The sequence below is a fragment of the Lagopus muta genome, chromosome 1, assembly GCF_023343835.1.
Source record: "Lagopus muta isolate bLagMut1 chromosome 1, bLagMut1 primary, whole genome shotgun sequence".
Taxonomy (NCBI): Eukaryota; Metazoa; Chordata; class Aves; order Galliformes; family Phasianidae; genus Lagopus; species Lagopus muta.
The window spans coordinates 112,731,903-112,756,961 of NC_064433.1; the positions used below are offsets into that span (position 1 = coordinate 112,731,903).

Genomic DNA, 25,059 nt, shown 5'->3' on the forward strand with positions numbered 1-25,059 from the left:
TCATGAAAAGCATGCAAACAAAACAGCTTGTCAGATTTGAAAAAAGTTTCCTAGACAAGTATATATAAATATTCTCTGATGGGATAGGATGACTGAATTTGAAAATGGGTTTCTACTGCTGGTAGCAATGGTCTGCAGAAAAATATCATCCACTTCTAAAGTTGTGATAGACCTATTTAAAAAAATAAACAGTGAAAGAGAGAACCTTTTGGAGAGAAGGGGAAGATGCAACTTCCTTTGAAAGCAGTCAACAGAGGGAGACTGAAGAGATACTTCAATACCTACAGAGGCACAAAGTACATTCAGAGGCTCAGAAATACTAGGGACTGCAGAGTGTAATTGCTGCCATACATCAAGGGCTGTGTACAGAGAGAGTATTTTTATGAGTCAGAAGGGAACTGTATTCACAGTAGTCCAAAAAGTTATTGAAATAAACTAAGAGCAAACCTTTAAGGAACACTATCCATCTACCCCACACAGTGTCTTGTGTCAGAGAGAAGAAACCTTCTTGATTACTGCTCTGTTCCTTTTTTTTTTTTTTTTTTTGCATTTGCTTCTTTCTCACTTGTTGATTTGTTTGTTTATTTTGTATGTTAATTTGTTTTTATCTTTTTGTATTTGAGAACTATTCTGCTTGATATAGAGGGCCAAAATATTGCAGTTAAATTATTTTTTTCTATCATCATGATCTACAGAGTACGTAGATGTTAGTCAGATATATCTGATTTTAATATGAACTGCTAACAAACACATTCTGCTTCAAATCTCTTCTAACACTGCAGTAAGTAAAGAGTAACATGTAAAACAAATTGAGTTAAATTTATGTATCCAAGAGGAGCAAACAAATTTCTTGGCTATGCCCATTATTTTGTTTTCATGTAATGTCTTTTCTTGTATTTTGCTGTAAATATCAAATGCTTCATATTTCCAGAATAAAATGTGACAAATACATAATACGCCATGTAAAATTAAGGACATGTTCCAATTTAAAGCCATCTGTATTTTCGTTTTTCTGCAGTATGAACCTGCACACTTAAAGGTTATTTTGGACATAAATTTACTAAGTTGGTGTTATAATACTCTTCTTAATACTTAATAATTATTTTTATCTGAAATTTTAAGGAATGAAGGAACTTTAGTAGTACAGTGTACTACAAGAGGTATCTGGAAGTTTCCCTTGCTGTTTATTGCTACAGAGCCAGAAGTGGATGATGTCATCAACATTGAAGCAATTGGCCTAAATAAGGAATCTGTTGTTGACTTCAAGCTTACAAGCCAAACGAGGTAAAAATAGATATGATTTAGTGTTTATGCAGTTTTCCGTAGGTTAAACTCACGCTCAAAAGCATTGGATAGAATAGACTGAGCAACAGAAATGTAACTGAACTGCAGTCATTTCAGAAATACGTTATTACTATCAAGTGCTCTGTTGTATGTCTAACAAATGGGATCTTGAAGTTATTCTTAAGGAAACAAAAACATTCTAAATGTTAGTCTACAGCCTTTCAGGAGAAAATTTATAGAATAATCCAGATGCTTATGTTTTGAATCAGATTTGCCCAAAAATACTATTAAGTGTTATATCTTATACTTTGCTAAGGAGGGTGTGTGATGATATTAATGGCTTAATGTTTGTTTTAATTTTTCTTCAAAGTACCTTATACTTCACACGTTAGAAACAATCCTGTGCATTGTACTTTATTTTTTTTAAATGTGTAATTCTTTTGAAAGTGTTCCTCTTTAATTGTGTAAGGATATGTGTATTTATCTATACTCAACTTATTCATTAAATAAAATAATTGTGTTAGATTCTTTGTTATTTTATTACTGATCTATGTATACTCTTTAAAATCCTCCCAAAATCTCTCTTAATGCAATTTTAAAATACTTTCAATTATCCTTCCAGCATTTTCTCAATATTTTTCTAATACTGTAGAAAATCCATAGTGTCATTTGTATGGAGCAGGAAGTCAAGAAATGTGTGCTATTGATAGATAAATTTAAAAATAGTGAAAAGAATTAGATTACGGAATTTCTAAAGTTTCTTTTTGTTCTTTACCTGTTTCTTTTTTCTTTTATTTTACTGTATACTTAGAATGTGTACCAGATATACTGCTTTCATTGCAGATACATGCTTTTGAAGCATCCCCAGCAATAAGTGCCTTTGGTTCTAACTGACTTTTTAAGAGTGCATTTCCAAAAGCTGTGGATCTGAGATGGATTGTTGTTCCAGCTTTTAGATGTCTGTCAGTTTTGATAATTGCTAGGGACTCTGAAAAATGCTGCTATCACAGTGTTCAAGGTAACAGCTTAAACAGAATGGGCTGTTTCTGGAACAAAAATGAAGCAATTACTCTGGCAATACTGTAATCTCCTGGTAGGGGTTTGATAGTAGTGAAGAGACCTAATGTTCTCCAAAAAATCCTGAGTTGTTGTAGTTATATAAAGAAGGAGCTATAATGGAACACAAATTCTCTTCTTCCCTTAAACAAATTCCAGTTTTATTGTACACAGCATGTATTACCCCCAGTATGTTTCAAACACAGAATATAAAGCTTGCATGTAGTGAAAATGTTCCATGCTGTAAACAGTGCCAACAACTGCTTTGTGAGATTTATACTGCTTTATCTTTGTGTTGCTAATGGCATTTTTGGTGGAGGTCTTATTATAGAAATAGAACAATAAGCCAACGAAAATGTGGCATACAGGATCTGCAGTTTAAAAGCTATTACACAGGAAACCTGTATGTTGCAGATTAATTTGATGGTTGAATAACTCAAATGACTCAGATTAACAATTAGATCGTGAAATATTAAAAATATAGATTAAAAATTTCAGTCAGGATATAAAGTGCCCTTCTACAGACATTCCCAGAGGAAAAAAAACATAATCACATCTTCGAATATTTTTCATAATGAAAGAGTAAGTAGGCCAGTTCCATAAAGAATCCAGTCCAGTATTAAAAATGTGTTTGTCTTGTCCAGCCCTGCCCCAAAACAATGTATGTTCTGTCTTTGTTTCTTTCGATAGGTAGTGCCTCATGGCATTATTTTTTCAAGAGTAAATTAGCAGAGAGAGAAATAGAAACAGATTTCTGAGTAACCTCCTAGAAAGGGGATATGCAGTTGTGTCTTTCTGCCCTCCTGCTACTTGCAGGACATCTTTTTGGGCTGGCAGATTGTGTAGTGATGCATCAAAGAATATTTGGAAACCTCAGACAAAATGAGGTTTAATATCTATAACGACAGATTTAGATCTTGTATATAACAAGTTGAAGGCTCCACAGAGCACTGTTGGTAACCACTGCAAAACTATGAAGTCAACCTTTCTTCTTCTGTACAGCTACTGCAATTGAAATGCACGTTTCTCCTTTTAATTTCACTCCTCCCCAGCAAAAACCCTCAATTTGTGTGAAGTATTCCGGAGTAAATTAATGATTTTCCAGTTTACCCATAAGCAGATTTGATGTAATTGCTTCAGGAATTATGACAGTTACAAATGAGAGGTAGTTTCTGGGCAGCTCGCAACGAAATACAGTGATGAATGCTGTGAGAGTCTCTGCAAATACATAATGCACTCTCTCTTTTCATACATGTAAAAGAGTGCTTGCCTGCTTCCAGTGAAGCACAGTCCAATATCAGCTTGAGTAATTAATGGAAGACAATGAGAATGCAGCCACGCAGCTTTGTCATATGAAAAGCCATAAAAATGCTTTTTAAATCTGTCTGCATATAGAAGTTGTCATGTATGAGTAGTCCAATACTTTACTTTCAGTTTTTTGAATTCAAAAGAGACATATAGAATAGTTTCTTGTAATGGCACTAAGACTGGTTCAACTCAAAAAGGCCGATTTCACTTCTTAAATAAGAAAACATTGTCCATTTTATAACTTTTATATACAACCACTTTTTGGTATTTGTCGCAAATGTGGGTTGAATTCATTACCAACTGAAATCATTGGCAACATTTCCACCAAAGTAATTGACTTGGGTACAAAGCTCTGGTGTTTTTTTATCATTAACTTTTGGTTTGGTAACAAATGTATTATTGAATGCCAATATTTACGGAATAGCAGTATAAATCAAAAAGAATAGAAAAGGTATTTGTCCTGGGTAGAAATTAAGTTGTTTGATATCCCACTCAAACTATTGGCCATTTATTTCTTTACTGCTCTCTGTAATTGAAACAAATGATACAAATTCTGATATTGATGCTTTGCTTAAGAAAACTAGTCCTTTCTTTATTTGGTCTACTGAAATAAATAGTTAATGAATTTTAATGAATTATGTATTGGGATCAGAACTATTTTATTAATACAGAACACTTTCTTTTCATTTACTAATATGTATTCCAGTACAGAGGCTTTTACTAGATCGATGCATATGCACAATATATTCACTGGGTTTTTGTTTGTGTTTTTTTTTAAACAATATTAGTTTTCCATTTTTGTCAAGATATTTAATAATTCTCTTCTGTCCATCCTGTCCGCTTTTTCCTCACACACCGAGCCTTCTTTCATCAATTTATTTAATTATGTTGTGTTTCCCATAAAACAAATTTTACCCATCCATTGATCCCAACCTCTTTCCAATCTGGTGTTTATCACAAACAAGAGACTTGTTACGTTATGGGAAGTTTTGAGATGGACTCAAACTATTGTTTCAGATGAACATTCTTAATCATACCACATTTGACAAAATAAAAAATTGCGGTATCATATTATGGTCTCCACAGAGTGGTTATCTACAAAACTCAGTTTCACTAGATTATAGAGCTAGAGCTGGAATAAAGAGAGAACAAAAAGCAGGTGGACTGGAGAGATGAGAAAAGAAATTTAGGCTTTAAATTCACTACAGATGCAGGCTTAGTTATATTCAATTACATTTCACGTCTTGAATGCTGCTCTGGATATTTTCCTGATTTCATCTATGCGTGTTTCCTAGTGAGCAGAATAATGTTCTGAGAAAGTATTCTTTCATCACACAAGCTTAATATGATGGAAGAATAGTAAGCTACCCAATTTCCAACATTTTCTAACTGTGAAGAAAAGCATGACAATTTTCAGTTACAACTTAGATAATTATTTTTATTTTATTGTAATCAGTGATTTATTCCATTAGAATTTCCACGAGCCATAATTATGCATATTGCAGAAAAGTGCATTCATTATATTTTCAGCACACTCCTTTTCCCTCAATATGTTGCTCTGCATGCTAGAGGCTTGGATTCCTGCAACAGTCTCCTCGTTACCAGGTCTGTAAAATTCGACCATTAACATAAAGATCGTATTAGAATCTTTTATTGTTGTATCTCCCACAAAATGGCAGCTGCAAAATACAAATGTTGACTGAGCTCCATTTTGAAGTCTCAGTGGAGCCTGGTGGAAAATATTAAAAATGATACACATGCAGCAGAGTATTTTACATGTGTATAATAATCGTTCTTAACAGTACAATATCTTTCTTTTAAAACATTTAGCCAGGAGCCATATCTACCCATGTGACCTGGACTCTTTTAGCAGGAAAAGACAGTTCACCTATCTGCATATGTAGTTCCCCTGGGTAGAACAAGAATGAGATGGAAATCTTAACATTCTGTGAAGATGAAAATCTGAGCTCCTGCTTTGATCTTACTGCATGTGCACAGCAAAAGTGGTGTTATACTTGGTAAAACATTCCCTGACAGTTATTTGTCACATACTATTTATTTAAATTTTGAAAGTCCTTTGATTCTGAAATTCTCTTTCGCAAGCTATATAGTGATAATTGGAGTTAAACCTTTTCTGATGTGCAGAGGTCAGGATGTAGAGTGGTCAATTATAGCAGAGTTGCTATTGGTAACATAACCAATTTTGTCAGCCTGAAGTAGCGGTTGGCAACCTTGCCCATGGCAAGGGGTTGGAGCTCGATGATCCTCCAACCTGAGCCATTCTATGACGATCTCATAATTTTTTTGCACTGCTAGTTTTTTTTGTTGTTGTTTTTGTTTTTTGTTGAAGAGGAGTCATCTGAAGCATACTAACTGTCAGTAGTAATTTCATAGATTTTGACAGCTGTGTATAGTTAATAAGTGTGAAGATTTTCCCTATGAAATTTCTTGTGACATCCAACATATGTTATCTACAAATGACAGTAAGCTTATTTTTGGTTAAGGATTTCTAGTAGCTCGTTGCAACATTTTCAAACTGCATTCTTCATTAAGCAGTTATGCACTGTACAGATTAAAATGTTATTTTATTAGTTTATTGAAAAAACAGTTTGATCAATAGCACAATGGGTTTTTAAGTGTAGTTTGCAGTATGCAAACAATACAGATTTCTACAGGAAAATCTACTGCTTCTTTAGTTTCAGCAAGAGAGAAATTAATGTTGAAGTTATTTTGAGGCTGGACGTTCGGAAATATTACTTTTTTGAAAGAGTGGTCAGGCAGTGGAATGGGCTGCCCAAGGAGGTGGTGGAGGTGGTGGACCCTGGAAGTGTTCAAGGAACATTCAGATTTTGTGTTGAGGAATATGGTTTAGTGAGAACTATTGGTGATAGGTGGATGGTTGGACTGGATGATCTTGTAGGTCTTTTCCAACCTTGGTGTTTCTGTGATTCTGTGATTCTTAATGAAAACCTGTATTTTCTATTTTGTTGTATCTGAGTGTATTTTGCACATTCTTAGGTGAGATTTCTGTAGGTTTATAAACTTTGTGGTTTTCTTTAATTGATGACTTAAGGTGCTATCCTTTCCTAGCTTGCAAGTTTATAAATTGTCTAAATTGAGAACACTGAAGAGCATAAACTGCTATTTAAGAATAATGTGACGTAAAGATTAACACAGTCATTAAAAACAGGTCTATGAAATACTACAATTTCCATGCTTCCTGTTGCTATGATTTCATTGTCCAATTATTATTTGAATTTAAATTAATATTCACCCTTGTTCATTATTTGAATAAGGGCAGAGTTCACATTGTCTCTTGGCAATATCAAGCTGTTAATGACAGTAATTATAGACGACAAAGGTGGTAGGACACATTTGCTTTCTCTGGTTTATATGGCCTCTGCCTTTGTATTTACTAATTCGTTAGTGCTTGATTTGTATGTGTTTTCAAAACTCTGCACATCATTAAGCTTTATCACATTTGTTAGTATCTCCCACCCTTGAGATAAACAAAAGCCTTCTTGAAAAAAATATAGAAAGCCTCATCGCTGTCCTTCATGACTGAAAAATGAGTGGCCAAATGTTAACTCCAGAGCAGTTTTACCTGAAGCAATAACCAAAGAGAAAAGGAGGAATTAATTTTTAATCACTTTAAGGCACATAATTATTAATTTTTAATTATACACTAAATATACTGACACTGGAAGTAGTAATGTCTGAAATTCAGGTGCCTTTCTGGTAACTTTATCTCCTGCTTTCTCTGCAGTGTAGAAAATGACAATGACAAGCAATATGCTGGCAAGCTAGCCAGGATGCCACATTATCTCCCTGATGAGAACATCAGCAAAAATACTGCTTATTTTTTTCTGAGAAGCCATCTTTGCATATATTTTTAACCTAAGGATTCATGATTTATTAGAACTACAGGCACTGTGAAAGGTTCCTGTTTCTGATTGCACATGAAGAAATTTTTCAGTTTTAGTTCTTGAACAGTTATCCATATCTTAACAGAATTCTTTTTGGCCCATTATACTTTATCTATGTACTTGCTAGATTTTCTATTTTCCTTATTGGACATAGCTCCCAGTCTGAGGAGCATTTTACATCTAGTATGTGGCTTGACACTTATGTTTTAAACTGCTGTGTTTTGGGGAGAGGAGGGAAAGGGAATAAGATTTTACATGTGTATGTATGTATGTGTTCATGTCTGTATGTATGTGTGTGTATATGTATACATTACATTACTCACTATACAAAAAATACAGCTGCATCTTGTATCTTCTGTCAATGCTGTGAAGAAACGTGCAGGTCTTTTAAAGCTTTTTGTATTAGTTTTTTCCATTTCTCTTTCTGAAAATTTAAATCTGATGAATTTGATGCAGTAAGATTTTTTCTTTGACTTTGACAAAGGTTCTGTTATAGACTGGCTTGGTACAGTTTCATATAAATTGTGTTTAGTGGGGGATATAATCTCTAACTGCTTACCAGAAAGCAGGTTGAATGTAGGAGATAAAATGCTGTTTTAAAATGTTACTAAACCTAGACAGCAGAGCAGTTTTTGTTGGAAATGAAGGCTTGTGTTCAGGTTCCTGTTTCCACAGCCAGAGTTTGAATAGTCATCTCAGGCATGCTTAATGGGTGCTTTACTTTGCTGCTCAGTCTAATAGGCATCATTTCTTTTTCATCCTAAGCTGCCTTTTGTGAGTTGTAGGCATGCTCTAAACATTCTCACCTGAATAGACCTTATGAGAAATACAGATGCAAAGACTCAAGGCTTAGATGGCATATAGATGAAAACTTACTGCTCAGAGCCTGATGCTATCAGCTGAACTGCATGACACAAAAATAGCTTGACAGCGTAGGCTCGATGTCAGAAGACTTGCAGTGTACTTTCAGAAATGCAGTAACTTTGACCAGGTTGATGTCACCAAGAAGGAAAGTCAGGCTTTGAAGCCCAGTAGCACTGTTAAATGTCAGCCAGTGTTCTGATGGGGCAGAAGCTTTTTGGTTTCTATTGTCTGCAATGTTCTATGCAGCTGCATTGTTTGCTTCTGCAAACTTAGTGTGACCTTTATTTCATGAGAGCATTTTTGAATTAAAGAAAACCTTTCGTGAGAAAACATGCAGAAGGAAAGCTATTTTTATACAACGCGACCCGATGTGCCATGGAGTGAATATACTTGCCCTAGAAATGTGGGACAATTCAATAGGAATTTGAGTTATCATAAAATATTAAATTTCATCTGGTTGTGAATATTTTATTTGAAAAAGAGTGTTACTTCTGGTGCAACAGTCCACGAATAAACAGATTTGAACAGATATATTTTTTTTCTAAATACATATATATATATTTTTATATATATATATATATTTTTTTTTTTTTTGAGATGTTGTTAGAATCATGGTACTTGCCCCGCTGCACTCTGGTAGGTTGTTGTGGTCATACACATCATACACATTTTTTGACCATGCCATTGTATTTCTAATTTCTTTTGTCTGTCTTGAATAGAACTGCCTTCAGCATCATATGTAAGAACTAAAAGGAGCATATATTTTTTTCATAAGGAAAATGCCTATGTTCCAAGAAACAGTAATAGGATTGACATTGGTGTTGGCCAAAGATTGTTTTGCAGTCTTCAGCCACTGTCTTTGCCAGGAATAAGACGACTTCTTTTAGTGCAGTGGTACTGTCATGAAGCTAGCAATTTAATGAGATCTGTAGTACTTTAACTGTAGACAAATTGTATTAAGATACTGCAAAATGCACACTGACCTCCTTTGTTTTTCTGTAGGTACCCTGAATCATTCACAGCATACTTCCTGGCAGGCAGTGATCCTGACTTTGTTGTACTGCCACAAGCTGGAGAACTTCTTCCAGTGGGCACTGTTGGAACTCATATAACAGTGGGATTCAAGCCAAGAATGTATGGCAAGAAGCATAAAGCAATACTTGTAATTCAGGTAAATTTTCCTAAATACATTACACAAATGCCTGTCTGGAAAGGAGGGAAAAAAAATCCTATACAAAGAAGTAATACTAAAACACTTGGATGCGCACTATGATTAGAATCATAGAATCCTTAGAGTTGGAAGGGACCTTTAAAGATCACTTAGTCCAGCTCCCCTGCAGTGAACAGGGACATGTACAGCTACATCAGGTTGCTCAGAGTCTGGTTCAGCCTCACTCTGAAAGTCTCCAGAAATAGGGCATCCACTACATCTCTGGACAGCCTGTGCCAGTGTCTCACCACCCTCACTGTAAAAGACTTTTTCCTTATTATCTTGCTGCTTTTCACTATGGATAAGAATGAAAAAAATGGTCAAAATTAACTCCTGACCAGCTGGAAAACCTTAGTATATTTTGATTTTAATCTTTTTGTTATCATTTTTCCTCTGGAGACAGATATTTGTCTTGATACCTGTGCCATAACTACAAATGCAACATGATAAAATGTCTTTTAACAGAGAAATAATAATGTAATCATTTTAAGAATTAGTGAAGATATGTGAGTAATCAAGTATTTGCAACCTAAGTTAATGATGTTGCTAGTATTATGGCATATACAATCAAAGGCAATAGAAGATAGATACTAAAATCTAGACAGCAGAATTTCAGAGTAAGAAGCCATGAATCTCTTTTTGGAAACAAGCTTCAAAATAAACAAAACAATTTTTTGGCCAAGCTGCTTCTGAAAGTCAGGAAACGTCATGCAACAATTGTTTTCTCAGTAGTAGCAATGTTCTTATTACTGCAGGAATGAATTTTTAAGTCTTTCTTTAAAAGGAAGCAGTTTGTTCAAGGTGTACCATAGCAGCAAACACATGATGAATGATGCCCTGCACTTTAAATGTACTTGCTACGTGCTGGCGATGTTTTAATGCTACTGTATTGGAAGTGAAACTGCAATATTGATTTAAAAAATAAGACTGTAAAAACAAAGTTGATAAAAAGGTGCATATCAAATGTCTACAGTGTTTTATCTGAGTGACAACTTGTACAGCAGGAATAAGAAATTCAAATACTAGGAAAACAAATCCCTCATACTTGTTTTCTTTTACCTGATAAGACATTTGATTAATTCATTCTTTTGTCATAAAAATCAGTGATGTTTACCTCTCATGCATTCAAAACTGAAAATAACTCACCAAGTGCATTCTGTGTTCTTTTTAACTTAGATAATACCAAGTGACACTTCTGTACAGCTTGGAAATTTCTACTGTAGATCTGGAATACAACCATTTAATGTTTGTCTTTGGCTTAGCTTCTGTCAGTAACAGAATGTAAACATGACAAATATATCTGGAATGGGAAAAGCATCAAGGTCAAAAATTATCAATAGCTTTGTAAGAACTCACTAACTTCCTTTTAGGAATTTATAAGTACAGATGGGGTTTGAGTAATTGGATTTTTAATTTATGTCTACTCACCCCTCAGTTATGATCTAGGTAGATGGCTTTTTACGTCTCCACCTGTGGAATAATGCATGGGTGTAGGAATTTGCTTATATATATTACTCCTTAGGTCACACCTTGTCCAGTCTACTCTGGTATGTTCAAAGGTATATAAATGACTCTTAATACCTGTAATAGCAAGTATTTTTGGTTCAGTGTCACACATCACAGTATATCAGAGTATTTCTAAAGGTTTTACTCTAGTTAAATGATTTCATGTTTTGACAAGGTTTATATTCTCTTTGCTTGTCTTGATGATGCTTCTGTATACACTGAGCTTCCCCCTTTCCTTTCCACAAAACCTTTCGCTCATGTAGTTCTAATAAAAGCCAAAATTTTTAAAACTACAAAGCCGAGGGAGACAGATGTAGTTAGATGGCAGAAAGATTATTAAATCACTCTTATTTGGGGAATAATAATGAAGGTGGTGGACTATTGTTAAAGTTGGGCCTTGCACTGAAGGATTTCTCTTGCAGGTATTCTTTTCAGCCACTCTACTGGCTGAGCCTTTCGGCTATTTTTCAAAGCAGTGAAGAAGTTTCATTTCTTTTACAATATTGCCTCTCTTCTGGCACTGCTGTAGTAAAGGACTACAGCGCTCTCTCTGTAAAATACTCTTTGAATTTCTGGGGATGAAGTTCACAGTCCTAATACTAACATATTTTTATTATTAAATTCTATGAATAACGAGTAGCAGAACTGCTATTTTTGTGTGCTTCAATGAGCAGTGATAATTAGGCTGTAAAGCAGCACAGATGACAGTGTAAGTTCTTTATCTGTTTTATATCGGTCATTACAATTGTGTTGTAAAGAAAAACAGAAAGTTGGATTAATGGAGAAAGATCCTGCAGTCATCTTTTCTTCATTTGCTGGAAACATTAAATCCAAACATTGTACATGCAAATGTTTTGTTTTAGTTGCCCTGCTGAGAACCAAATACTGAGGTGACAATTAGTGTTAAGAGACTGCAATGTGTCTTTACCAGAATTCTGTGTGTATATTTTATTAACTGAATGTATGTCTATAACTGAAATAATTTATCCTCACTTTTATCTTCTACACACAAATGAGGCACTTATTGGGGTATTTAGGGGACTCTTTCAGACCTCAGTCTTTGCGAACATGTACAGTAGGTTTTATTAATGGCAGAAAACATTAATTACTTTGCTGAAGCAATTCAGTGTTTTTAGCCATCATTAAATCTGAAATTTTTTTTATCAACTCCATATCAAAACCATTAAAGTTAGACAATTCTTTGCATAATTGTTAACAATCTCAATTTTGTAAAAGGGCCCTGGAATATAATTTTTAAAATTCCCGAAGATCAAAGAATGAAATTAGAGAAATATAACAAAAAGCCCATAAAGAAAATGGTCGTGTTTGTTATGATAGCTGTGAAAGAGTATATTGTATTCTTATTGGGTTTCAAGTAAGGACCAGTGACGCAGTGCATTAAATGTGTTATTCCATAATCAAACTTCAGCATTTATACCAGCTTTCATAACCAAAGCAGTTCTAATGGAAGAAAAATGCATTTTCACTAATTATGAATGAGTGAAAAGATAGGCTTTTTAGCTAAGCTGTAAGTTGCTGTGAAGAAAAAAGCCCCCCAAGTCAGACTAAGGTCTCCAGGCTGGGTTCTGACATGCTGGTAAAGCTGACTCAAAAAGCAGCATGGCCGAGGAGCAGCAAGAGGCAGTGAGAGCAGGGAACACCATGCAGGCTTCCTGCAGCAGGAACCACTGCCAGCAGACAGCAAAGAGGAGGCTGGCAAGTCCTAGGGAAAGGCTGTACTCGGGTTGGCTTACAGTTAATTTGCTTGCAGTGTGCTGAATCCAGCTAGGGACCCGAGCAATTGCGTTGTAATTCATGGATGAGATTTCAGAGGTGTTCTAAAGCAGAAGGCAAACAAAATAAGTCTTAGAAGATAAAACAGATGTCAGAGTAAACCAGATTGTAGGTAACATTATCGAGTCCTCCAGAAGTCAGGCTTGTGCACCTTTATTACTGAATAATCATCGACTTAGCCTATCGAAGATAGAGTATCAAAACCATTTGTCATGCTGCTCTCAAAATAAATGATGCAGTGTACAATACACAGTGCCTGTCTGTGGCTTCTCTAAGCATGTGTATGCCACCTTGCAAATAGCAACAGAAAATGACACCATTACATATGCAGTGGCCAGAAAAAACAAGGCATGTTGTTCCTGGTACCTTTGTTGATTACCCCGGTTCCATGTTATTCTGAACTGTGTGTGTTAAACTGAGTGAGCAAGGAAACATGTAACAAAGTTAGTAACGTAATTGAAATAGTTTTGCATTAAAGAAGGCATTACCTGCGTTGCTGGGTTGATACTGAACTGAGTGCTGAGATTACAGATATCCAGAAAGTTCATTACAGGCAGTGAGTGTAGCACGTCTCATCACTAGCATCACTGGATTTTGAGTGCAGAAATAATACACAACGGTTTTGATTAACAGGCATAAAAATTAGTTACCTTGCTTATTGTGACTGTAATTATCATAATGTCAGAATGTGAAACCAGTGTAGAAACCACTGATGTATAAGGGTGTTGAAAACATAGCCAGTAATGAAGGAATATTTTGTATTGATGACATTACATCTAAACAAAACTATGAAACACTGAATACTTGAACTGCAGGTGTTAATTAAGCCACCTTTAATTCTATCTGGAAATCTATCTCTCTTTAGGAAAATTACTGTTGAGCCATCATTCTAAATAAAAATGGGAGAGTAAGACTGTTAAGTATAGACTTCAATGTGTGATATCTGTTAAAGGAGAACAAGTGTTCACAAGCAACCAGAGTTTGATCACTCTCTGTCTCTTTGATACTTTGAAATAAATTGTGGTGACCATTTCTCAATATGGCTCAGTACTCTGGTTTTAATATATCCCACACTGTGTGGGAGGAACAGCTTACAAAAAAAAGTAAATGACTACATAAGTAAATATTTTATTTGTTTTGCAGTTAATTTTAACATTAATGGACATTAGTGGACATTAATAAAACTGATGAACTGGACTCCTGGGTTACACTGCTATTACAGGCCTCCAACTTGAATTCATGCCATTGAAAACTGTCCTCTAGGCGCAGCCATTCAACTAATTTTTAATCCATTAGATTCTGTGCTCTGTACTTAATCAGCTTACCTGTGATGATCTTAAGGGAGACAGTGTTGAAAGTCTTCCACTTGCTGAATCCATGCTAACTATTCCCAATCACTTTCTTGTCTTTCATATGACTGGAAATGGTTCCTGGGATTAGTTGTTGCATCGCTTTCCCAGGGATGTACTTAGTGCTGACTATCCTGTATTACCCGTGGTCCTCCTTTTTGAAGATATGACATTTGCTTTCCCCCAGTACCTCAAGTCTGGGCCCATAGTGACATCAGCCAGCTCCCTCAGCACCTGTGGCTGCATCCCATCATGCTTAGTAGATTTATTTCTGTCCAATTTTTTTAAGTATTCCCTCTTCAGATCTTCTTCCACAAGGATAAATCTTTGTTGCTCCAGATATTCCTGCTGGTTTTAGGGACATTGGATTCCTGAAGGTTGGTCTTGCCAGCAAAGGTGCAGGTGAAGAAGGCGTTAAGTACCTCAGCTTCTTCCATGTCCTGTGTCACCAGGTCTGCTGCCACATTCAGCAGTGGGCACACACTTTCTTGGTGCTGTTTGCTCCTGATGTACTTGTTTATGCCATGCTGTGTTGTCCCTCCAGGAGATATCAGGGTGGTTAAAGCTCTTTATATCTAAGTAAAATAAGAAATATTTTTCTGAGTTCTCTTTAGATAATCAGACGTTGCTTTGTCTTTGCAGGAACCATGTCATGTGCTATTATAGCTCTGATAACTTTTTTGATTTAGACAGAAGTTAATTCTGTGTCCTCTCACTTTTCAGTGTTGTTTTGCTACTTAGGTACCTGGTCAAATTGAGCACATAAGGAGATACTTTAGCTTTTCAAGAGCCAATGTAAACTTTTTATTTCTATTGCCCTAGTCCTTCTAGTCTCTGTAGGAAATGTTATGTTAATGGTTAGTGGAGGGCCAGATGCCATTTCTTTGAATTCTTCAGAATCATAATTTTATTTTTTAAGTCCTTTCCCCTTTCCAGTACTTAGAGCTTATGGTGCATTTTAGACTTGAACGGTTCACACTATTTAATTGTGAATTGTAACTTGCTGCAGATAGATTTCTCACACCTACCTGGGTGGTCTGCATGGACCTAACAGGTACAGCCTCTGATATGAAAGAAAGTCATAGCTGATCTCAACACAGAGCTACAGATAAGGAAACATTACAACATTGTTGCCCCCAAAAAACCTTTGCACCCTAAAATAATCATAAAAAAAAAAAAAAAGAAAATTAAGAAAGATACCTTTCAGCAGTTCCCGCAATATTTTGATTTATTTAATTCTGTATATATAATTGTGATTCATAATTTTTTGCTTTTTAGCACTCTGATATAAGGTTCAGGAGAGCAGGATGAATAGTCTGTAATGTACTGTGCCTTAGCTTACTGGAGTTCTTGCAAATTTTGATTGTTTTTTTTCTGAGCTAACACTGTTAACACTGAGTTAACACTATCTCTGGTAACTGGAATATATTCTACCTTAAAATTCCTGATACTCACTACCAACATTTAACTCACTCCTAGCATAGATTTATCTGGAAATTAATTTGTATGTAAACAAGTATCACTGTCAGCCTATGGTGACTACATGTGGTCCATGTTCTGCAAATTAATCCTATGAATCATGAGCCAACTGTAAGAATGGGCTAAATACCTAAAAAATGCACTTTTATATAAATTTGTTGGTGGCTGCTAACAGTATTTGCTGAATAAATTATTTCATATAATGGAATCATATAACAGTTTAGTCTGGAAGGGACCTCAAAACTCACCCAGCCCCAACCCCTGCTGTGGTCAGGGCTTCCCCCCCACCAGCTTAGGCTGCCCAGGGCTCCATCCAACCTGGCCTTGAGGCTTGCACTTGTCCCAGTTTTCGTATTGGTTAAAGTAATCATTATAGTTAAATTGTACAACCTTAACCTGAAAGAAAATACACATGATTTAAGGATAATTAGAAAACCTAGTATTTTGCTCTTGGAAATTAAATATTCTAGTTAAACAGATATTTGTGGATATTAAAGATCTGAAAATTACTGAATTCTATGTGGTCTTGTTGCACTAACCTAGTTGGCAGTTACATCTTCTGTTTGTTTCCCCATTAGCAGAATAGACTAAACTACAAGAACAGGATTTCCTTTCAGCAAATTAGTATATAAAAGCTTATTTCTTCCACAAAGACTGTTTCTAACTGTCTTGGATGATAGCAAATGATTTACAATAGATGGAATATGCTGTTATAGATGTTGTCCTTTTTTTGATTTTTGTTTTGTTTTGTTTTGTTTTCACTTTTCTATCTTGATGGCTCCTGTCTAAAGGATTATGTGATAATGCCCATGACGTCTTCCCTATTGAGCCCAATGAATTTTCATTACAGAAGGTTCCGTCTCTTCTGCCACACAACCACAACCGACATGGATTACACAAAGCACTTGAATAATCAGCTTTTTCACAGAGTAAGGGTTTTCTCAATTATTGATGATAAGTGAAATTGAAGAGTGATATAGCCCACCACTTTCACTTAAATCCTACTTCAAGCAATTAAGAACATTATAGAAAGTAAAGTTACAGTATGTGTGGACTTCAAGTAAGTCCAAACTCAGTTTAACTCATTTGCTGTGAAAACTGACCTTGAATCATAGAATCATAGAATTGCTCAGGTTGCAAAAGACCTTAAAGATCATTGAGTGCAACCACAACCTGACCATACTGCCCGAACTCTAACAGCCCTCTGCTAAATCGTGTCCCTGAGCAGCGATCACCAAATCATGTGCAATGTGTATATGACCCTGAGGTTAGGTTTTCTTTAAACTAAATTGTTAATCTGACATACTAAGTAAGGATAAACTATTTCATCTTCTACTGGAGTATGACAATTAGCTAACTCTGGAGAGACATTTGCTTTTCTTAAATGGCAATATTACCTTTGGACTGATGTTAGTTCATATCACAACTGCTTTTGCTGGCATTTATCTTTCAAGGCAGTGGAGTTAGTAGATCAGTGCACAGTATTAAATAAGGTTTAGAATAAAGATGAGCTAATGTGACTGTTTTATGTAGGAATGATATTCAATTTAAATTAGATTTTTATTTCGGCAGAAAAGTAATGAAAGTCTAAAAAATTATGCATGCATGGCAAAGTACCTATTAAGATATTACACTTACTAACCTGTAATGGAATAAGGTAACTCACTCAGATGACACAATGTAAAGTACTACCAATTTTAAAATAGAGGATTATTTGAAAGTTTATTTAGAAAATAAACATTAAAGAAGTTCCTATTCTTTCATGATAAGTACACAGTAGTATATATTCCATTAACAGAATACTCATTAAAACCAGCCCTCTAATAAAAGGCAATGGAATTGGATATTCATAAGATGTGATAACGTTAAAGAGCTGTGACTGAATTCAGCCTATATGTGAAATACTGTTAATACTGTATAAGTGCATAGAAGAGAACAAAGAGTGGGTCAAGAGATTTACAGTTCAATGACATTAAACTTCTTCCCATTCAATAGCTGCAACACAAGTACAAAACTGCACAATATTCATTACATGTACTTTAGCAATAAAAGGATCACCATTAGAACAGTAGTAGAACTGTAGGAAGGGGGATCTGAAAGATGAGGAAGATAAACATGACCAAATCAAATGTTTTCACTGGCAAATACGAAATTGATAGTTAACAAAACAACAACAACAAATCAGAGAGACACTTTGACATCCTCTTAATTCTCGTTGTTATTAGTATGGGATGACTGCAAAGAAAGTTTGACATGGAGAAAGTTCACTACTCTTGCCCATGGCCTATTTTCTTTTTTTTTTTTTTTCTTTTCTTTTTTTTTTTTTTGTTTACCTAGACCATAATTAATTGGCAGAATATGTAAGTAGCTAGACAAGTTAACAAACTATACACTGGAGATGGTTGATGGCATTTATACTAAGTGAAATTTTTTTGTGAGGAGTGATTGGTGGTTTATACAGATACTGTTGCTGCTCTTTGTAGACCAAATCTGCTTGGAAGGAAGCAGAGCTCTCAGACTGGGAAGAGCAAACAGGCCACAAAGGTAGCTGTGTTGCAAGTGGAGCTTGTAGCCAACTGCTTGAGAGGGAAACTCTTGAGCTTTTAAGGTTGACTCTTGGACAAATTCACAATTGATTGACGGTATACTTAGCCTTTCTATCTCTTTTTCATTGGGAGAAAAAGTCACTGATCTTATGTGTCATGGTTATATCTACCAATGATTGTTCTAAGGATCATTTAGGTGGGAGAAATATTAGATAAATTGCAACTGTTGTATTAAATCCTTGTGTCTCGAAGGAGGGGACAAAGGTGATCCTACAAGCCACAGCTGTAGTTCAATGCAGTGTGATGCAAAAGCATAGCACCAAAAAGCCTGTTCTAGAACAAAAAATATTACATCTGTGCAGTGCTGTGCCATGCCACATATGGAAAGGCAATATTTCAGGTATTTGGAAAAATCACTTGTTTAAAGTGGCTTTGGTGCCTCAAGGCTTCAAAGTCGTGAAATCTGTTCTTTTGTACTATGAATATATGCTGAATGTACTATATTCCTCACTTGGATATACATATATTGTTAGATCTGCATCATCCCATATTTTTTATTCAATGTCCCCTTCAAGTACTTAGATGCAAAAATGGCCCAAACAGTACTCTTGGAATTGCAAGTTGCAAAGTGCAAATAGATAGCAATGCGTGCCTTCATTGCGCACACAACACTTCATGCAAATCTTTGCATAGTACAAAGCTAAACATAATGAAACATCATTTGAAATCAGTGGGATTTAGTCATTCTGTTGTTTTGTTTTGTTTTGATTTTTTTTTTTTTTTTTTTTTTTTTTTAAGAAAAAGGAGAATGCAAAACAGAAAACACACAGATGAATATACCTTTTCCCAGATGTAATGACAGGAAGGATAATGCTAGACTTGAAATAATGATCTGCCTTCTGGAATTTAAGTGATAGATCTTGAAAGAAAAATGACTGAAAGATCTGCAATGGTTACATATTGCTTTTTAGCAAACAAAATTCTGCTTCAGAAAAAACAAATGAAATGTAGGAGGTAGACAGCAGTGTAGAGTTCAGATGCACAAAGATAGTGCTCCTTAAGTATGCATAGATGGGATGTGTATTAAGAATAAGAATCACATACTCAGTAGGAATCTGGTGCTCAAGCATTATGGGATATGACATAGAAACATATGCTTCATTTCCACAGACCAGGTATAATCAAAAAGCAAATGCAGAGTGTCATTTTCAATTCACATAAATATTCTTCAGAACGGAGATTTTAACAAGGAGCTGCAACTCTCTTATGTGTACTTAAAGCCCTTTTTTCTCTCTTTTTTCATTCCATTACTTTAGGCAGAGACTTCAGCATTTGATAGTACCTTTATGATCAGTACCGGAGCTGCAATTAAATCGTACACTATAAACTTGAGGCATTTATATTGTGTGGTGGAATAATTACCTTTGAACAACATACAGAGCTAAGGGGTTTACTATATAAGAAAGGATTTTAGATCAGCTAGGATAATAAATTATTTGCCTTTGTTATTCCTGGTTCTGCATTCCTAAGGTTAAATATGATTTTCAGGATGTCCAGGACAGCAGTTCTGTGTTATTTCAGTTCCTTACATGAAATAGTTATAAATGTCTTCTGAAATCTTTGTAGCATGGTAAATCACTGTCAACACATTTCAACTGGTTATATTTGGCATGTTGTCTATTTTCAGACACAGTCAATGCAGTGGACATATGAAGTCAACGGACTGCTTCCGCAGACTGCACCACCTACAAGCCCAGCAAAAGTAGTTTCTACCAACAGTTACATAAGATCAGCCACAGTTCGACAGCGCAACTTTTTACATGAGAATCTGAAGCTTACAACCACGGGGGTATCCTCACCGATCAAGGGAGCACCTTTAATCCTGAGAAAAAAATAGAGAAAGTTGAGCTGTGATTTTTTGTTTTTTTTTGCTTATTTGTTCATTTTATGGGGGAGGGGTGGAATGAAGTAGATCTCTTTGTCAAATGAACATCCACCAGTGACTTTACACGGGTGTTGCAGCTTTCTTTGCTCTTAATGTACTGTTACATCTATGCTGTCATGCCTTATAAGATCACTGGATGGATAACACCTACCTTCTTTTTTCACTGGAATTGTTTTTTCTGACTTCACTAACAGAAAGTAAATTTTATTTGTGCCTTTATTTTGATAGTGGAGTGTATTTCAACAACAACAACAAAAAAAAACACAACAGCTTAGCACAGAGTAAGTGCTTTCTTGGCACAAATATAGAATGATCATCACTGCTCAGGAATGGGGAGCCTGAGAATAACCTATGTATGTTGGTGTGAATGAGTACCAATAAAACCATTTTACCACCGCATGCTTGACGATTTTGTTTTTGCCACACGTTTCAGAGAAGCTATTAGAGGAAATGTTGGAAACATATAAAACAGTGATGGCACTCTTTAATCTCCCATTTTAAATGCAGTGTGCCCTGTTTTGATCAGAAACCAGGTAATCTCAAGTAAGAATAAAATTTCCCTTTCAAATACAGTACGCAACACAGGAAAGGCACTGAAAATAATGATATCTGGTATGTTTCTAAAAAAGAATAAGAAAATCTTACATTTCAGTTATATGCTACTGGGAACACAAATAGAGCGAGATTTCTTAAGAATGCTCTATCTGCATATGTAATTGAAGGAAGTGTTCCTATAACTGTAAGAAATCAGAATTTACAGTTCAGGAATATGCAATGGTTTCACAACTGATTATGGTATTCAGGAAGAATTTCAGTGACAATTTTTCTTTGTCAAAGCTTTGTTTTCCTGGCTTTGCTTTCAAATGGTTTTACTTTCCCATTTAAAATGAGGCCTGTTTGCAGCACACTCAAATGAGATAGATAAGCAGGTGGCATATAAATCAGTCACTCAACAGTTAAGTGTTGCTCACTTCAGAAATTTTATTTCACAATTAGCTTGCCCACATCTGCTATTGCATCTAGTAGATTTTCAAATTTGGTCATACATTCCAACGTTAAAAAAATAGACAAATGTTTATCTGATTACATCTGGAATGCATTTTCAAAGGTGAAGTTTAATCATATTGTCTATCTCAAGAGGGAAACATCATCTGTTACTTCTGAACCAGTTAAAAGACTTTTCCAGTATATACAAGGCCACTCAGGATTTATGCAAGATTTGTCATCTGCACCTGCACCTTTTTTTAAATAAATGAATTACATCTTCTTATTTTTCCAGAGTTTGAACTGAAAATATTTTTCCAGGTATCATGAACGTAGCTGCAAAGGTGATTTGAATAGGGACCATTATATCTGTGTGCTTCTAACTTCCACACTGTTTTACATATTCTCCACATACTTTTATGGATTCCACTGACTATATACAATCTCTCTTAAAAAAAAATTCTTTCTAAGCAGCAGCTCTGGAAGATTTCCAGAATGATAAGTTTTATTATCTTCTTGCTCCCTCTAATTTTTTTTTCTTTAAATAGAATTACTGATCCATAATTGAAAACTGTGGAGTTTCAGCCCATTGACGTGAAGAATGCATACAAGAAAGGATTATAAAATGATGGTTTTTATCCATAAAAACTTAAATCCAAAGCTTTTGGACTTCCCATTAAATAAGAATTTCAGAAATGAAAGGCAAGATGCTCGCATTATCCCACATCTTAAAAATATAATCTATAAAAGAAAATAACTGCTGGAAATCAGCCCAGCCACAGTTGTTGCAGTTAGAGTATAGATGAAAAGGGAAGGAAGAAAAGTCCAAATGATTTTCTTAGCATTCCTTCTAAATTACCGTTTATTATCATAAGCTTCTTACAAGGAAATGGAAGAAAATGAACATAGACTCAGTGTTACTGCTCTTGAAGAAGCACTCATGATGTTTTCTATGGACTCATGTTACAGCAACTGCTAGCAGAAATTAGAAGAGAAATAATTACCTTTGTGTCTCCACATTATAGCACAAGAGATGAAAAAATAAGTACCTCTTTTCAAAAACTGGATGAGGTTTAACAAAAGCAAGTGTAGAGTCTTGCATCTGGGGAGGAATAATTGCATGCACCAGTACAGGTTGGGGGATGACCTGCTGGAGGGGAGCTCTGCGGAGAGAGAAGGACCTGGGTGTCCTGGTGGACGACAGGTTGGCCATGAGCCAGCAGTGTGCCCTTGTGGCCAAGAGGGCCAATGGCATCCTGGGGTGCATTAAAAAGAGCGTGGCCAGCAGGTCAAAGGAGGTGATCCTCCCCCTCTACTCTGCCCTGGTAAGACCTCATCTGGAGTACTGCGTCCAGTTCTGGGCTCCCCAGTACAAAAAAGACAGGGATCTCTTGGAAAGAGTCCAGCGGAGGGCCACGAAGATGGTGAAGGGCCTGGAGCATCTCTGCTATGAGGAAAGGCTGAGTGAACTGGGTCTGTTCAGCCTTGAGAAAAGGAGACTGAGAGGGGACCTGATCCAGGTCTATAAATATCTCAGGTGTGGGGGGCAGAATGGCGAGGCCGGACTCTTTTCAGTGGTGAGTGGAGACAGGACAAGGGGAAACGGCCAGAAACTGCAGCATAGGAAGTTCCGCACAAATGTGCACAGGAACTTCTTTACAGTGAGGTGACGGAGCACTGGAACAGGCTGCCCAGGGAGGTGGTGGAGTCTCCTTCTCTGGAGATGTTCAAGACCTGCCTGGATGCCTACCTGTGCGACCTGCTGTAGGGAACCTGCTTTGGCAGAGGGGTTGGACTCCATGATCTCTGGAGGTCCCTTCCAACCCCTACGACTCTGTGTGATTCTGTGATATGACAGATGAAAGATGACATACAGCAAGGCAAATAAGTGTCCTTTGATGGTCTGCTCTGAAAGGCCAGTGTTCAAAAACAGGACCTCTTCTGTATTTATCCCTCTCATCTTTCACAACCCAGATATATAAAACACATTACTCCCCCTACTAAGTGTTTCTAATTTTCTGTATGTTACTGTTACAAATGTAACAGACAAAACTGTAAAAAAATAAAAGTGCACTGTTACCATTTCATAAACATACAAGTCACAAAATACTGTCATCATTATTCCTAGCTCATATCAGGTCCTCTTTGCTTTTAAAATCCTGCCTATTACTCTCATAGCTGAACAACTTCCACTTGAAACCACTGTTCCCAGCAGCGAAGACCTCAGGGCATTTCATGCAGTATCTGGTCTCCCTCAGGTCTCAAGATCTATACCTGCACTTCAGTTCTTAGTTTATTCATTATCTTAGCCTTTTATTACTATCATTGTTTTGACTGCAAAGCTGAGGCCTGGCTTAGGCAGGATGTAGCAGTAAGCGTGTGAACAGGTTTTGTCAGGAAGAAATACTACGTGTGATCCTCAGGTCATGCAACCTCATAGCACTGTGTGCTTTGTCTTCTGATTTGCAAGCTCCACCAGTCCACAGGAGACCAGCTGTCTTAGTAGCTCACAGCCTGAAATTCAGCCTTTAACATTGTTTGGCCTTGTTTTCTTTCAGTCGCTTCAAGATTTAGTTCTGATGTCTTCAATGAATATGAGAAATGCCCTGGGACTGTCTGAAGGAATTAGACAGCAAACTTAACACAGAAGTCTAGGTCTACTACCACTGAGGAATCAAGCCATTATGTGTCAAACCTGGAGGATGGCAAGCTCGACTCACACATCTCAGGAAATCAATGAATTGTAATGGTGACAGGTCTGCCGTGTGTTACAACACGCTGCAGCCAGGACCCACTGGGTAGGTGCCTGCAAAGAATATTTCACCCTTCTATTCTTCACATTCACTGCTCAACGTCCTTTTCTGATTGACTGTTTTACTTCCCTGGCTTGGGTGGGTGTTGAGTTGGGTGGGGGGAAAATGGAATGAAATGCAACAAGGGCAAGCTAGAGACTTGTGTCTAGGCAAGAGCAACGCCAGGTAGCAGTATAGGTTGGGGACTGCCCTGTTGGAGAGCAGCGTGGAGCCGTGGGTCCTGGTGGACAGCAGGGTGACCATGAGCCAGCGCTGTGCCCTTGTGGCCGAGAAGGCCAGTGGCACCCTGGGACCTACTAGAAGGGGCATGGTTAGGAGGTCAAAAGAGGTTCTCCTGCCTCTCTACTGTGCCCTGGTGAGACCGCATCTGGAGTATTGTGTCCAGTTCTGGGCCCCTCTGTTCAAGAAGGACAGGGAACTGCTTGAGAGAGTCCAGCACAGAGCCACAAAGATGAGGAAGGGACCAGAGCATTTCCCTTACGAGGAAAGTCTGAGGGAGCTTTGGCTTGGAGGAGACTGAGAGGTGACCTACTGAACGCTTCTAAATATGTAAAGGATGTCTGTCAGGAGGATGGAGCCAGGCTTTTCTCAGTGACATCCAGTGACAGGATAAGGGCAGCGGGTACAAGCTGGAACAGAAGAGGTTCCACATTAATGCTAGAAAAAACCTTCTTCATGGTGAGGGTCACAGAATACTTGAACGGGCTGCCAGAGAGGTGGTGGGGTCTCCCTCACTGGAGACATTCAAAACCTGCCTGGATGCATTCCTGTGTGACCTAACCTAGGTGTTCCCAGCAGGGGGATTAGATTAGATGAGTTTTTGAGGTTTCTTCCAATCCCTGACATTTGGTGACTCTGTGATTCTGTAACTGGTATGGAGAAGAGACAGCAGCTATTAAAATGAAGACGTGGTTTAAAAAAAAAAAAAAGTACTATTTATTTATTAATTAATTTATTTATGTATTTTTAATAAATAATACAATTTTTAAGCTGAT

The 25,059-nt window shown here is 36.6% G+C and overlaps 1 protein-coding gene across 1 annotated transcript in view; it reads left to right on the forward strand.

Moving 5' to 3' along the window:
* Positions 1 to 20,610, forward strand: part of CFAP47 (cilia and flagella associated protein 47) — a 258,882-nt gene extending 238,272 nt beyond the window's left edge. Inside the window, exons 63-65 of the mRNA XM_048953295.1 lie at positions 1,123 to 1,284; positions 9,441 to 9,609; positions 20,010 to 20,610. Of these exons, the coding sequence (XP_048809252.1) occupies positions 1,123 to 1,284; positions 9,441 to 9,609; positions 20,010 to 20,219 (541 nt within the window). The 3' untranslated portion in view covers positions 20,220 to 20,610. The remainder of the gene's footprint in view (positions 1 to 1,122; positions 1,285 to 9,440; positions 9,610 to 20,009) is intronic.
* Positions 20,611 to 25,059: the final 4,449 nt, after the last annotated feature.